This window comes from Erinaceus europaeus, chromosome 13 (assembly GCF_950295315.1).
Source record: "Erinaceus europaeus chromosome 13, mEriEur2.1, whole genome shotgun sequence".
NCBI classification, from domain to species: Eukaryota; Metazoa; Chordata; class Mammalia; order Eulipotyphla; family Erinaceidae; genus Erinaceus; species Erinaceus europaeus.
The window spans coordinates 3,698,781-3,713,579 of NC_080174.1; the positions used below are offsets into that span (position 1 = coordinate 3,698,781).

Consider the following 14,799-nt stretch of genomic DNA (forward strand, 5'->3'; position numbering starts at 1 on the left):
TGACAGGGAGGCTGTGCCCGTGTGACAGGGAGGCTGTGCCCGTGACAGGGAGGCTGTGCCCGTGTGACTGGGAGGCTGTGCCCGTGTGACAGGGAGGCTGTGCCCGTGACAGGGAGGCTGTGCCCGTGTGACTGGGAGGCTGTGCCCGTGTGACAGGGAGGCTGTGCCCGTGACAGGGAGGCTGTGCCCGTGTGACTGGGAGACTGTGCCCGTGTGACTGGGAGACTGTGCCCGTGACAGGGAGGCTGTGCCCGTGTGACAGGGAGACTGTGCCCGTGTGACAGGGAGACTGTGCCCGTGTGACAGGGAGGCTGTGCCCGTGTGACTGGGAGACTGTGCCCGTGTGACTGGGAGACTGTGCCCGTGACAGGGAGGCTGTGCCCGTGTGACAGGGAGACTGTGCCCGTGTGACAGGGAGACTGTGCCCGTGTGACAGGGAGACTGTGCCCGTGTGACTGGGAGGCTGTGCCCGTGTGACTGGGAGGCTGTGCCCGTGTGACTGGGAGGCTGTGCCCGTGTGACAGGGAGGCTGTGCCCGTGACAGGGAGGCTGTGCCCGTGTGACAGGGAGGCTGTGCCCATGACAGGGAGGCTGTGCCCGTGTGACAGGGAGGCTGTGCCCGTGACAGGGAGGCTGTGCCCGTGTGACTGGGAGGCTGTGCCCGTGTGACAGGGAGGCTGTGCCCGTGACAGGGAGGCTGTGCCCGTGTGACAGGGAGGCTGTGCCCGTGACAGGGAGGCTGTGCCCATGTGACAGGGAGGCTGTGCCCGTGACAGGGAGACTGTGCCCGTGTGACAGGGAGGCTGTGCCCGTGACAGGGAGACTGTGCCCGTGTGACTGGGAGGCTGTGCCCATGTGACAGGGAGGCTGTGCCCGTGACAGGGAGACTGTGCCCGTGTGACAGGGAGGCTGTGCCCGTGACAGGGAGACTGTGCCCGTGTGACAGGGAGACTGTGCCCGTGTGACAGGGAGGCTGTGCCCGTGTGACTGGGAGGCTGTGCCCGTGTGACAGGGAGGCTGTGCCCGTGACAGGGAGACTGTGCCCGTGTGACAGGGAGGCTGTGCCCGTGTGACAGGGAGGCTGTGCCCGTGACAGGGAGACTGTGCCCGTGTGACAGGGAGACTGTGCCCGTGTGACAGGGAGGCTGTGCCCGTGTGACAGGGAGGCTGTGCCCGTGTGACAGGGAGACTGTGCCCGTGTGACAGGGAGGCTGTGCCCGTGTGACAGGGAGACTGTGCCCGTGTGACAGGGAGGCTGTGCCCGTGTGACAGGGAGGCTGTGCCCGTGACAGGGAGACTGTGCCCGTGTGACAGGGAGGCTGTGCCCGTGACAGGGAGACTGTGCCCGTGTGACAGGGAGACTGTGCCCGTGTGACAGGGAGGCTGTGCCCGTGTGACAGGGAGGCTGTGCCCGTGTGACAGGGAGGCTGTGCCCGTGTGACAGGGAGGCTGTGCCCGTGTGACAGGGAGGCTGTGCCCGTGTGACAGGGAGGCTATGCCTGTGACAGGAAGGCTGTGCCCGTGTGACAGGGAGGCTGTGCCCGTGTGACAGGGAGGCTGTGCCCGTGACAGGGAGGCTGTGCCCGTGTGACAGGGAGGCTGTGCCCGTGTGACAGGGAGGCTATGCCTGTGACAGGAAGGCTGTGCCCGTGTGACAGGGAGGCTGTGCCCGTGACAGGGAGGCTGTGCCCGTGTGACAGGGAGGCTGTGCCCGTGTGACAGGGAGGCTGTGCCCGTGTGACAGGAAGGCTGTGCCCGTGTGACAGGGAGGCTGTGCCCGTGTGACAGGGAGGCTGTGCCCGTGTGACAGGGAGGCTGTGCCCGTGTGACAGGGAGGCTGTGCCCGTGACAGGGAGACTGTGCCCGTGTGACAGGGAGGCTGTGCCCGTGTGACAGGGAGGCTGTGCCCGTGTGACAGGGAGGCTGTGCCCGTGTGACAGGGAGGCTGTGCCCGTGTGACAGGGAGGCTATGCCTGTGACAGGAAGGCTGTGCCCGTGTGACAGGGAGACTGTGCCCGTGACAGGGAGGCTGTGCCCGTGTGACAGGGAGACTGTGCCCGTGTGACAGGGAGACTGTGCCCGTGTGACAGGGAGACTGTGCCCGTGTGACTGGGAGGCTGTGCCCGTGTGACTGGGAGGCTGTGCCCGTGTGACTGGGAGGCTGTGCCCGTGTGACAGGGAGGCTGTGCCCGTGACAGGGAGGCTGTGCCCGTGTGACAGGGAGGCTGTGCCCATGACAGGGAGGCTGTGCCCGTGTGACAGGGAGGCTGTGCCCGTGACAGGGAGGCTGTGCCCGTGTGACTGGGAGGCTGTGCCCGTGTGACAGGGAGGCTGTGCCCGTGACAGGGAGGCTGTGCCCGTGTGACAGGGAGGCTGTGCCCGTGACAGGGAGGCTGTGCCCATGTGACAGGGAGGCTGTGCCCGTGACAGGGAGACTGTGCCCGTGTGACAGGGAGGCTGTGCCCGTGACAGGGAGACTGTGCCCGTGTGACTGGGAGGCTGTGCCCATGTGACAGGGAGGCTGTGCCCGTGACAGGGAGACTGTGCCCGTGTGACAGGGAGGCTGTGCCCGTGACAGGGAGACTGTGCCCGTGTGACAGGGAGACTGTGCCCGTGTGACAGGGAGGCTGTGCCCGTGTGACTGGGAGGCTGTGCCCATGTGACAGGGAGGCTGTGCCCGTGACAGGGAGACTGTGCCCGTGTGACAGGGAGGCTGTGCCCGTGACAGGGAGACTGTGCCCGTGTGACAGGGAGACTGTGCCCGTGTGACAGGGAGGCTGTGCCCGTGTGACAGGGAGGCTGTGCCCGTGTGACAGGGAGACTGTGCCCGTGTGACAGGGAGGCTGTGCCCGTGTGACAGGGAGACTGTGCCCGTGTGACAGGGAGGCTGTGCCCGTGTGACAGGGAGGCTGTGCCCGTGACAGGGAGACTGTGCCCGTGTGACAGGGAGGCTGTGCCCGTGACAGGGAGACTGTGCCCGTGTGACAGGGAGACTGTGCCCGTGTGACAGGGAGGCTGTGCCCGTGTGACAGGGAGGCTGTGCCCGTGACAGGGAGACTGTGCCCGTGTGACAGGGAGGCTGTGCCCGTGACAGGGAGACTGTGCCCGTGTGACAGGGAGACTGTGCCCGTGTGACAGGGAGGCTGTGCCCGTGTGACAGGGAGGCTGTGCCCGTGTGACAGGGAGGCTGTGCCCGTGTGACAGGGAGGCTGTGCCCGTGTGACAGGGAGGCTGTGCCCGTGTGACAGGGAGGCTATGCCTGTGACAGGAAGGCTGTGCCCGTGTGACAGGGAGGCTGTGCCCGTGTGACAGGGAGGCTGTGCCCGTGACAGGGAGGCTGTGCCCGTGTGACAGGGAGGCTGTGCCCGTGTGACAGGGAGGCTATGCCTGTGACAGGAAGGCTGTGCCCGTGTGACAGGGAGGCTGTGCCCGTGACAGGGAGGCTGTGCCCGTGTGACAGGGAGGCTGTGCCCGTGTGACAGGGAGGCTGTGCCCGTGTGACAGGAAGGCTGTGCCCGTGTGACAGGGAGGCTGTGCCCGTGTGACAGGGAGGCTGTGCCCGTGTGACAGGGAGGCTGTGCCCGTGTGACAGGGAGGCTGTGCCCGTGACAGGGAGACTGTGCCCGTGTGACAGGGAGGCTGTGCCCGTGTGACAGGGAGGCTGTGCCCGTGTGACAGGGAGGCTGTGCCCGTGTGACAGGGAGGCTGTGCCCGTGTGACAGGGAGGCTATGCCTGTGACAGGAAGGCTGTGCCCGTGTGACAGGGAGACTGTGCCCGTGACAGGGAGGCTGTGCCCGTGTGACAGGGAGACTGTGCCCGTGTGACAGGGAGACTGTGCCCGTGTGACAGGGAGACTGTGCCCGTGTGACTGGGAGGCTGTGCCCGTGTGACTGGGAGGCTGTGCCCGTGTGACTGGGAGGCTGTGCCCGTGTGACAGGGAGGCTGTGCCCGTGACAGGGAGGCTGTGCCCGTGTGACAGGGAGGCTGTGCCCATGACAGGGAGGCTGTGCCCGTGTGACAGGGAGGCTGTGCCCGTGACAGGGAGGCTGTGCCCGTGTGACTGGGAGGCTGTGCCCGTGTGACAGGGAGGCTGTGCCCGTGACAGGGAGGCTGTGCCCGTGTGACAGGGAGGCTGTGCCCGTGACAGGGAGGCTGTGCCCATGTGACAGGGAGGCTGTGCCCGTGACAGGGAGACTGTGCCCGTGTGACAGGGAGGCTGTGCCCGTGACAGGGAGACTGTGCCCGTGTGACTGGGAGGCTGTGCCCATGTGACAGGGAGGCTGTGCCCGTGACAGGGAGACTGTGCCCGTGTGACAGGGAGGCTGTGCCCGTGACAGGGAGACTGTGCCCGTGTGACAGGGAGACTGTGCCCGTGTGACAGGGAGGCTGTGCCCGTGTGACTGGGAGGCTGTGCCCATGTGACAGGGAGGCTGTGCCCGTGACAGGGAGACTGTGCCCGTGTGACAGGGAGGCTGTGCCCGTGACAGGGAGACTGTGCCCGTGTGACAGGGAGACTGTGCCCGTGTGACAGGGAGGCTGTGCCCGTGTGACAGGGAGGCTGTGCCCGTGTGACAGGGAGACTGTGCCCGTGTGACAGGGAGGCTGTGCCCGTGTGACAGGGAGACTGTGCCCGTGTGACAGGGAGGCTGTGCCCGTGTGACAGGGAGGCTGTGCCCGTGACAGGGAGACTGTGCCCGTGTGACAGGGAGGCTGTGCCCGTGACAGGGAGACTGTGCCCGTGTGACAGGGAGACTGTGCCCGTGTGACAGGGAGGCTGTGCCCGTGTGACAGGGAGGCTGTGCCCGTGTGACAGGGAGGCTGTGCCCGTGTGACAGGGAGGCTGTGCCCGTGTGACAGGGAGGCTGTGCCCGTGTGACAGGGAGGCTATGCCTGTGACAGGAAGGCTGTGCCCGTGTGACAGGGAGGCTGTGCCCGTGTGACAGGGAGGCTGTGCCCGTGACAGGGAGGCTGTGCCCGTGTGACAGGGAGGCTGTGCCCGTGTGACAGGGAGGCTATGCCTGTGACAGGAAGGCTGTGCCCGTGTGACAGGGAGGCTGTGCCCGTGACAGGGAGGCTGTGCCCGTGTGACAGGGAGGCTGTGCCCGTGTGACAGGGAGGCTGTGCCCGTGTGACAGGGAGGCTGTGCCCGTGTGACAGGGAGGCTGTGCCCGTGTGACAGGGAGGCTGTGCCCGTGACAGGGAGGCTGTGCAACTCAGCATTTGAGTCCTTTTGCCTCCCAAGTTCATTTACTTCTGATTTAATTTCTTCATGTATTATTATCTTAAGATATTCATTCCTTTATTTATTTTGGATAGAGACCAAAACTGAGAGGGAAGGAGGAGGAAGAGAGGGAGAGACTACTGATTTGCTTATTGTGCAGAATCGATTTTTTGTGCTCTGAGGTCTCACAGGTGTGACTCCACTGCTCCTGTGCCAGCCTTTTTCACTCTTATTATTTTGGAGATAGGAGGAGAGAGACAGAGAGAGGAGACACTGCAGCACCCACCCACTACCCACAGAGCTCCCCTTAGTGCTCCCAGGTCAGGACTTGAACCCCTGGCCTTGTGTACGGTAGGGCATGCCCTCTACCAGGCCAGCCACCTCTAGACCTGCTCCCCGGTTAACCGAGGCTCGAGCAGCCGGCTGCACCATGGCCAGAAGGAGGAGCAAACCAGGAGTTCCTGAACAGACAGACGGATGGACTCCCAGCCCCGAGAAGTCCCGTGAGCACAGAAAAACGGAGGCACACGGAGTCCCGGGCTCCTGGGGGTGACAGTAGGTGGCACCCAGTCTCTGGGGCTCCTGCCCCCCCCCCCCCCGAGCTGCATGGGCCAGGGTGCTCCTCCTCCTCCTCCTCTCTTATTTTTCTGTTTCTCCCTTCCTTCCCTTTCTCTTTCTTTTCTTTTTTCCCTTCCTTCCTTCCTTCCTTCCTTCCTTCCTTCCTTCCTTCCTTCCTTTCTTCCTTTCTCTTTAGTAATGAGAAAGATAGGCAGAGAGAGAGAACCAGACATCACTCTGGTACATGAGCTGCCAGGAATTGAACTCAGGACTTGATGCTTGAGAGTCCAACACTTTATCCACTGTGACGCCTCCCAGACCACATTTCTCCCCTCTTCTCCTTATCCTCCGTTCCCTGAGGCGGGCAGGGCCTGTGCTCTACCGCTGGGCTGCAGCCGAGGGCCAGAAACCGGTCTGAGCGTGGGCTGCCGCGACGTCGCCGGGGACCCTGCCTTCACCCTTTTTAGAACGACTTCGAGGGGGCCGGGCGGTGGCGCACCTGGCCAAGCGCACACATCACAGTGCACAAGGACCCGGGTTCAAGCCCCCTGCCCCCACTGTAGAGGAGAAGCTATTTTTTCTCTCTCTCATAAAGTTCTCTCTCACTCATAATAAAAGAATTAAGAGAGAACTCACTTCACAGTGTGATTCTTGTGTCTGTCCTAAGCTGGGGGGGAGAGAAAGGGAGCACTTCACTGGAGCTTCCCCCCAGTACCACTGGGCCTCCCATATGGAGCCAGGGCTCAAAGCAGCGCCATGGAGTGGCCAGACTTGAACCCTGCCCAGGAAGCTATCTCTCCAGCCAGGTGTGGTGAGTCTCATACTTTGTAAGATTTAGTCATCTAATTAGAGAGAAATACACACGTGCGCACACACATGCACACACACATGAACATACACACACACACACACACACACACACACACACACACGGAGAGAGAGAGCAGAGGCTATCAGAGCATCACTCTGGCACAAAGGAAGCCGGGGATCAAACCCTGGGCGTCCGGCCAGCAGTCTGCGCTCTACCCACTGGGCATTTTATGGGCGGCCGGCGCTAAGCCTCACACACAGACACGGGTGAAAGCTCCACTCTGGACGCCTCCCGACGCCACCGGCCAGAGTCAAGTCAGCACAGCGCGGAGAGGCGGGGCTGGCAGGCCCAGGAGAGGGAGCGTCTGTCTGTCCCCGCGTCTGTCACAGGGTGGGGGCCAGGGGGGCTCACCTTTCAGCGTAGCTTTCCTCAGCACCTTCATGGCGTAGAGCTGCCCAGCATCCGAGCCCTTGACCTTCCTCACCAGGAACACCTGGGGGGAACAGGGGGTCGCCGTTCTTTTACAGAGTCTATTCCCCGGGAGATGGGAAACCTGAGAGAGGCTGGGCCGGCTCAGGGCTGGCAAAAGCGGTTCCTTCCCGGGATGGAGCCTGGACCCTGAGGCGGGCAGGGCCTGTGCTCTACCGCTGGGCTGCAGCCGAGGGCCAGAAACCGGTCTGAGCGTGGGCTGCCGCGACGTCGCCGGGGACCCTGCCTTCACCCTTTTTAGAACGACTTCGAGGGGGCCGGGCGGTGGCGCACCTGGCCAAGCACACACATCACAGTGCACAAGGACCCGGGTTCAATCCCCCTGCCCCCACTGTAGAGGAGAAGCTTCACGAGCGGTGAAGCAGGGCTGCAGGTGTCTCTCTGTCTCTCTCCTTCTCTATGTCCCCCTGTTTTTAATTTCTCTCTGTCTCTACCCAATAATAAAATAAAAAATAAACAATTTCAGCCAGAGAGAAGGAGAGAGACCGCACAGTAGTGGAGCCTCCTCCAGTGCTTTGCAACCTCTATGTGGTGTCTGGGCTGAAAGCCAGGCCACGTGCCTAACAAGGCAGGGAGCAGAGGCTTGAAGAAACTGGTTCCTGGCACATGGCAATGTGTATGCCCAACTGGGTGCCCCCATTATCCTCTTCTTCTTGGTGGTCTCTCTCCCACACCTGCTTGGATGCCCATTGGGAATGTGTGTCGGACGTCTCTCTGGTGCTGAGAGACTGCAGGCCCGGGGAGGTGTGGGGAGAGGCTGTGTGTGTCCGTGACATCCCCAGGCTCCGGTGCACTGCACTGGGCACAGAACCGCAGCCGCACATGCACAGGGTGGGCACAGCTCCCCTGCGAGTGACAGCCTGGAGCCCTGGTCCCCGCCAAGACAGGCTGCCTGCGTGTCCCTCCCCGGGTCTGGGGCCATGATGCCCAGTGTTCTTAGTAGTGTCCATGTCATCACAGGACTTGGGGGGACCGGCCCAGCCACGGAGCCCCGGGTTCGAGCCTCACCTTCCCGTAGGAGCCCTGGCCCAGCACCTTGAGCAGTTCGAACTGGGAGGGGTCGGCCTTGTCAAAGCCTGTCTTGACATGGTGGCTGATGGCGATCTCCTTCACACCTTCCTCCTGTGGACAGGACACCGTGAGCCGGCAGGGACAGCGCCCGCCAGGCCGGGCCACTGCCAGGGTGGGGTCCCCCTGCCCTGATCCCCCGGTTCACAAGGCCACCACGTCCTCCCCCGTGGAGCTGGTCACCGGGGCTTCTGTGACCTTGAGCACCTGGGTAGGGACCCGGGAGGACACCCCCTCTGCTCCCTCCCAGCTGAGGCGCAGTCTGCGGGCCTGAAGATGCGGATCTCTTCTCACTAGCTCCTTGTCCCTGACCAGTCTTCACAGCCCCAGGCTGGCTTTTTCAGACAGAGACAGGAGCGAGAGAGACCGGGAGAGAGCGAGAGAGAGCAGGAGGCACCGCAGCACGAATGCTTCCCCCAGTGCTGGGGGTGGGCAGGCTGCAATCGGGGGCTCAGGCGGCAGAGCAGGTGCCCAACCAGTGAGCTGTCTCGCCAGCCTTGGGGAACTTGCCTGACCTGCTCTCCCTCGGCAGCTTCTGTGGGAAAGGCCTGACTGTGAAGGTGAAGTGCGGGGGTGGGGGTGGGGGTGGAGAGAGAGAGAGAGAGAGAGAGACATGGAGGGACCTGCAGATCGCTTGTGACGTTCCCCTCCTGCAGGGAAGGAGGGGCTCGAATCCGGGTCCTCGGGCACGGGGGTGTGCACTCTTACCCGGGTGTGTAACTTACCCGGGTGTGTAACCGCTAACCTCCCCAAAGCCCCTTTTATCTTTTTGCCTCCAGGGTCATTGCTGGGGTTTGGCCGCATCACTACAAATCCAATGCTCCTGGCAGCCATTTTTTGCCACTTTTTTATTGGCTAGGAGAGAGAAATTGAAAGGGGAGGAGAAAATAGAGAGGGGGAGAGAAAGACAGACCCCTGCAGACCTGCTTCAGTGCCTGTGAGGTGAGTCCTGCAGGTGAGGAGCCGGGGGCTGGCACTGGGGTCTCTGTGCTTATAGCACTATGCTCAACTAGCCCAGTGCGTCACCGCCTCACGCCCACCCCCGTCCCATGGTGGTGCTGGGGACCGAACCTGAGACCTTTGGAGGCTCAGGCACGAAGGTCCTTTCGCATAGCCATTATGCTGTCTCCCAGCCCCATACAACGCCCGCCTCTGTGAGCAAAGCATCCTTCTCTTGTAGAAACTCATTTACTTGCTTTTGCAAGAGGCCAGATCACTGCTCAGCTCTGGCCTAAGGGAATCCGGGGCTCGAACCTGGGACCTCGTGTTTGCCCATGCACACACTGCGGGGGGTGGCATCACATCTTTCTCTATTTATTTATTTTATTATTTATTTACTTGTTGTTGGCTACAGACAGAGAGAAGTGGAGAGAGGAGGGGGAGACAGAGAGGGGGAGAGAAAGACAGACACCTGCAGACCTGCTTCACCGCCTGTGAAGCGACTCCCCTGCAGGTGGGGAGCCGGGGGCTCGAACCAGGATCCTTACGCCGGTCCTTGCGCTTTGCGCCACGTGCCCTTAACCCGCCGCGCTACCGCCAGGCTCCCAGACATCTTTCTAGGAACAGTGGCTCAGCGTGCCGGCTGCCTCCCACCCCCCCTCACCCTCCTGAGTCATGGCGCTGACATTTCACAGGCTCAGGCAGGCTCCACGGTAAGTCAGGCTCTGGGGCTTCTGTCTCTTGCAGGGTTGGGGCGCGAGCAGCTCTCAGCTGCTGGGGTTTGCCTGGAGCCTAGGCAACGCGGCTACAGCACCAGAGGGGTCGGGCCGTCGGTGGGGCTTCTCACACCACAGCCAGAGCTCTGCCTTCCGGTGACACTGGTGTGTGGGCTGGGCTGGGGTGGACGGGGGTACTGGCTTCTCTTTCCCAAGAACTCAGGGGAAGAAAGGTGGGTGGTGGGTGGGCAGTGGTGCACCCGGTTAAGCGCACATCGTACAAAGCGCAAGGACTCGCACAAGGATCTGGGTTCAAGCCCCTGCTCCTCACCTGCGGGGGGGTGGGGAGTTTCACAAGCAGTGAAGCAGGTCTGCAGGTGTCTGTCTTTCTCTCTCCCTCTCTATCTCTCCTCCTCTCTCAATTTCTCTCTGTCCTATCCAATAAAGGAACAGTGGATTCATAGCACCGGTGCTGTGCCCCAGCAATGATCCTGGAGGCAAAAAAAAAAGGGGGGAGCTTGTTGTTGTCACACCTGGTTGAGCAAACATGTTACAGTGCACAAGGATCTGGGTTCAAGCCCCTGCTCCCCATCTGCTTCACCACTTGCAAAGCCTTGCCCCTGAGGTGGGGACCAGGGGCTTGAACCTGCAACCTTGTACACTGTGATGTGAGCGCTTAACCAGGAGTGCCCCTGCCTGGCCCCCGAGCCCACCCCCGACCCCCTGTTTTTAATCAGCTCTGGCTCTGGCTTGTTGGTAGTGCTGGGGATTGAACTTGGGACCTCAGGCAGGACAGCTGTCTTGAATAACCATGATGCTCTCTCCCTAGCCCCCAGGTCTGTTTTTACAGAGTATCTTTTAAAGATTTTTTTTGTTGTTGTTGCTCACGGGGGTCCCAGCTGGGTGGGTGAGTGCTGTGCTCTGCTGAGAGCTGACTGCGGGGGCTCCCTGAGAAAGCTGCAGAGAAGCCGTCCGTTTCATGTCTCCCTCCCACACGTGAGAGCAGTGGGAGCCCAGGCAACCCAAACCAGGCCCCGCCCCGGGCTGCACCAGCTCCCCAGCCCCCAGGCTCCCTCAGGAGCTGGAGCAGTGTGTGCGGGTCACTGCCAGGGGTGGTGGGGGGAAGGTGTATGGGGTGAGGGGGCCAGGGGGCTGGGAGGAGCTTCAGTGACCTGCGACCACAGTGATTCCGAAATAAAGATGAAGTAGAGTTGAAGCAATTTTGCAGTCTCACTGGCCGCACTGCAAGGATCTGGGTGTAAGATTCTAAATGAGAGGCAGGCGGTGGTGTACGCTAGGACCCGGGTTCCCACCTGCAGACAGGAATCTTCTCAAGCGGTGAAGCGGGGCTGTAGGTATCTCTCTCCTTATCTCCCCCTTTCCCTTCTCATTCCTCTATATCTATCCTAAAATAAATAAATAAATAACAACATATTTTAAAATAAGATTATTCCAGCCCCTATGGAGAGCAGTCTGGAGAATTCCTAGAAGGCCAGTAATGCACCTGCCCTGTGACCCTGCAAGTCCTCTCCTGGGGATAATCCTAAGGAATGAGACCCATCCAAAGAGATCTGTGTGCACCTGTGTTCACAGCAGCACAATGTGTAATAGCCACAACCTGGAAGCAACCCAGGTGTCCAACAACAGATGAGGGGCTGAGCAAGTTGTGGTCTAGGCACACAATGGAATACTACTCAGCTGTGAAGAATGATGAAGTCACCTCCTTCACCTGCTTTGGATGGAGCTGGAAGGCATCCTGTGAAGTGAGATCAGCCTGAAAGAGAAGGATGAGGATGGGCTGGTCTCACTCATGGACAGAAGTGGAGACATCAGAACAGAAGGGGAGACACCGAGCAGAACTCGGACTGGGTCTGGTGTCTTGCCCCAGAGTAAAGGACTCTGGGCGGACTTCAAGCTTGTGCTGCCTCCACTGTATTTGCCAAAAGCAGGGCCGAACCCCAAAACTAGAGGGGTGACGAGGCTGTGTGCTCACCACCACTCCGGACTACTCCCCTGGAAATTCTAAAAGCAGCGACACATACAGAAATGGCAACAGGAGCTACAAATGGGCCAGGGAGGTGGCTTGGTGTCTGTTTGGCCCAGGGAGCACAGGTCAGGTCCAGTCTCCTTCATCTCAGAGTTGGTTGGGAGCTGTGAAACCCTGGTGAAGGAAGAAAGGAAGGAAGGAAGGAAGGAAGGAAAGAGAAAAAGAGTGGTCCGGGAGGTGGCGCAGTGGTAAAGCTCTGGACTCTCAAGCACGAGGTCCTGAGTCTGATCCCCGGCAGCACATGTGCCAGAGTGATGTCTGGTTCTTTCTCTCTCCTCCTGTCTTTCTCATTAATAAATAAATAAAATCTTTAAAAAAAGTTTTAAAAAATTTTAAAAAAGAAAAAGAAAAAAAACGCTAACATAGAAGAGACACTTTAGAAAAGAAGTATCAATATGACACAATGCTTGAAGAACTGAAAAGTCTGAGGGAAGGCCGCGCTTCTGGAGAGTGGTGGCTCAGGACAGTGGCGGCCGGACTGAAAGCCCCGGCCAGGGCAGGGCAACCTGCCCCAGGGCACCGGAGAGAGTCAGGACGTTTGGGACCACGTGCTCTGCTTTCATTCTACTGTTCAGCTTTGCTTCTCCAGCAGTGAGCGAGGGGACCGGAGCATCACACTGGCGCTGCCTCCTGGCCAGCGTGAACCCCTGCCCCGAATCCTGTCCCACACTCAGGCCCGGGAGGAACGGTCTGCCCCACCCACCGACAGGGCCCAGCCTCAGAGCTGAGACCAGCCTCCCTCTAGGGAGAAGCTGCAGGGGCCGTGGCCACCCCTGGGCTGCATCCTTCTAGATGTCCAGGGAAACACGTGACCGTGTGTGCTACCCTGGGGCGGCTACAGGGGGGTGGGGTGGGGGTGGGGACCGGCTCTGCCTTCCAAGCCTCCTCACTGTGCCCTCCTGCCCGCCCCCAGAGGAGCTGACCCCAGACCTGCTGCAGAAAACAAGGGCTTTATTTCTGAAATCTGGTTTTCTTTAAAATTTTATTCTTCACTTTATTGGACAGAGACAGAAAGATACAGAGAGGGGAGGGAGAGATAGAGAGGGAGAGAGACAGACAGACGCCTGCAGCCCTGCTTCACCACTTGGGAAGCCTTCCCCCTGAAGGTGGGGACCTGGGACTTGAACCTGGGTCCTTATGCACTGTAATGTGTGCACTTCACCGGGTGCATCTGGCCCCCTAAAATCTACTTCTTTATTATGAAAAAGGAGGGAGAGGGCAGAGAGAGGAGAGGGAGAGGGAGAGGGAGAGGGGAGAAAGAGAGAGGGAGAGAGAGAGAGAGAGATAGACACAGAGAGAGAGCCCAGTCTTGCTCAGTTCTGGCATGGAGGTGCTGGGGATTGAACCCAGAGCCGCGGTGAGGTAAGGCCAAGCTCCCTCCCAGCCTGCGACCGATGGGCTCTGGTCCCAGGATTCCTGAGGACGGGGCTGCTGGCAGGTGAGGAGCTACAGGCGGCTTCCTGAGCTCACAGGGCAGGTGCTGTGCGGCTGTCCAGGAAGCTCAGGGCCCCTCCCAGGAGCGCTGCTGTTCTCCCCACAGGACCGGGGCTTCTGCCGCCTCCTCTGTGAGGCCCTCCTCCCCTCTGGACGTGACCTCCTCCTTGCTGTCCCTCTGTTGGGCTCGGGACACCCAGCAGAGGTCTCTGGGGGGCAGGTCCTGCTCTGTCTCTGTCCCCAGGAACAGCCCCACGTGCCATGGAAACCGGAAGAAACCAAGGTTCCACACAGCCAGGTGGTCCCTGCTCTGACCCCCAAGCCTCAGGGGCCTAGGGTGCTCTCTGTGCCCTGTGCAGACATCCTGAAGAGCCGTGAGTGCCGGGACCGGCCTGCTGAGGTCCATCCTGTCCAAGGGCTGGTGAGCAATGGAGAGAGACCAGTGCGGTCTCCACCGCCCCCAGCGTGGGCGCTCTCCCTCCTGCTTCGGGACCAAACGGCCAAGCGGCAGGTGGCTATTTTAAGGGAGACATATCGCAGGCACACAAGTCCATGCAAAGAGCCCTTTCTCAGGGTGGACAGAAGCGGCAAGTGGGAACCCACGTGCACTTGGGTGTGTTGGAAGGAAAAGCAATGGGACGCTGCATCTGAAACCCCGGGCGCCTGCGTGAGGTCTCTCCTATGGAAACCGGCCCTGTTCTCCTCCGCAGATAGAAAGATACTGAACAAAGGGAGAAACCCTCCTTCCCTCGCCTCGCAGAGGATCCCTGCAGGTTATGTGAACAAAGGTAACAGCAAAGAAGAGAAGAAACAAAACACAAATGCTAACTGGGGTCTGGCAGTGGATCTTTTTTTTTTTAAAAAAAATTATTATTGGACAGAGACAGAGAAATTGAGAGGGGGAGGGGAGGGGGAGAGAGAGACAGAGAGACACCTGCAGCCCTGCTTCATCACTCGGGAAGCTTCCCCCCTGCAGGTGGAGACTGGGGGCTTGAACCCAGGTCCTTGTGCCCTATAGTGTGTGCACTCAACCAGGTGTGCCACTTCCTGGCCCTGCTCCCTTCCCCCACAGACTGGTTTTGCTGGAATTCCACTGCTCCGGGCTGATGTTTGCAGATACAGAGAGAAAGAGGGGAGAGAGAGACAGAGAGAGGTTCCCCAGTGCCATGGAGGCAGGGCTCAAACCCAGTCCCCACGCAGGGCAAAGCCAGTCCCCATTCAGGTGAACTATGTCACCAGCCCAGACGAGACTGAGCCACCTGGCTTCCTGGCAGCACCAAGAGAGGCCACCACAAAGCAGCCTTATTGCTGAACCTGTCCGCAAGCTGGATGCCGGGCAACACAGAATCTGTTCAGTGCTGCGACTGCCCTCCACTCAGTCTCCACGACAGTGCCACATGCTGTAAACACCTGCCTCGTGTGGAGGGGAGCTGCCCGGCGGGTTAGAGAGGCGTTGCCAAGGTGACAGGGGAGAAGGGCAGGCGGACGAGGACGGGCTGTGTGGACCCGCTGCTC

The 14,799-nt window shown here is 60.6% G+C and overlaps 1 protein-coding gene across 4 annotated transcripts in view; it reads right to left on the minus strand.

Annotated features, from left to right (window-relative positions):
* RPS6KA2 (ribosomal protein S6 kinase A2) overlaps positions 1–14,799 on the minus strand; it is a 130,366-nt gene that overhangs the window by 35,582 nt on the left and 79,985 nt on the right. For all 4 annotated transcript variants that reach the window (XM_060205148.1, XM_060205150.1, XM_060205151.1 and 1 more), the window contains 2 exons: positions 8,089–8,202; positions 7,003–7,084 (listed from right to left, as the gene is read on the minus strand). In XM_060205148.1, coding sequence (XP_060061131.1) covers positions 7,003–7,084; positions 8,089–8,202 — 196 coding nt within the window. The remainder of the gene's footprint in view (positions 1–7,002; positions 7,085–8,088; positions 8,203–14,799) is intronic.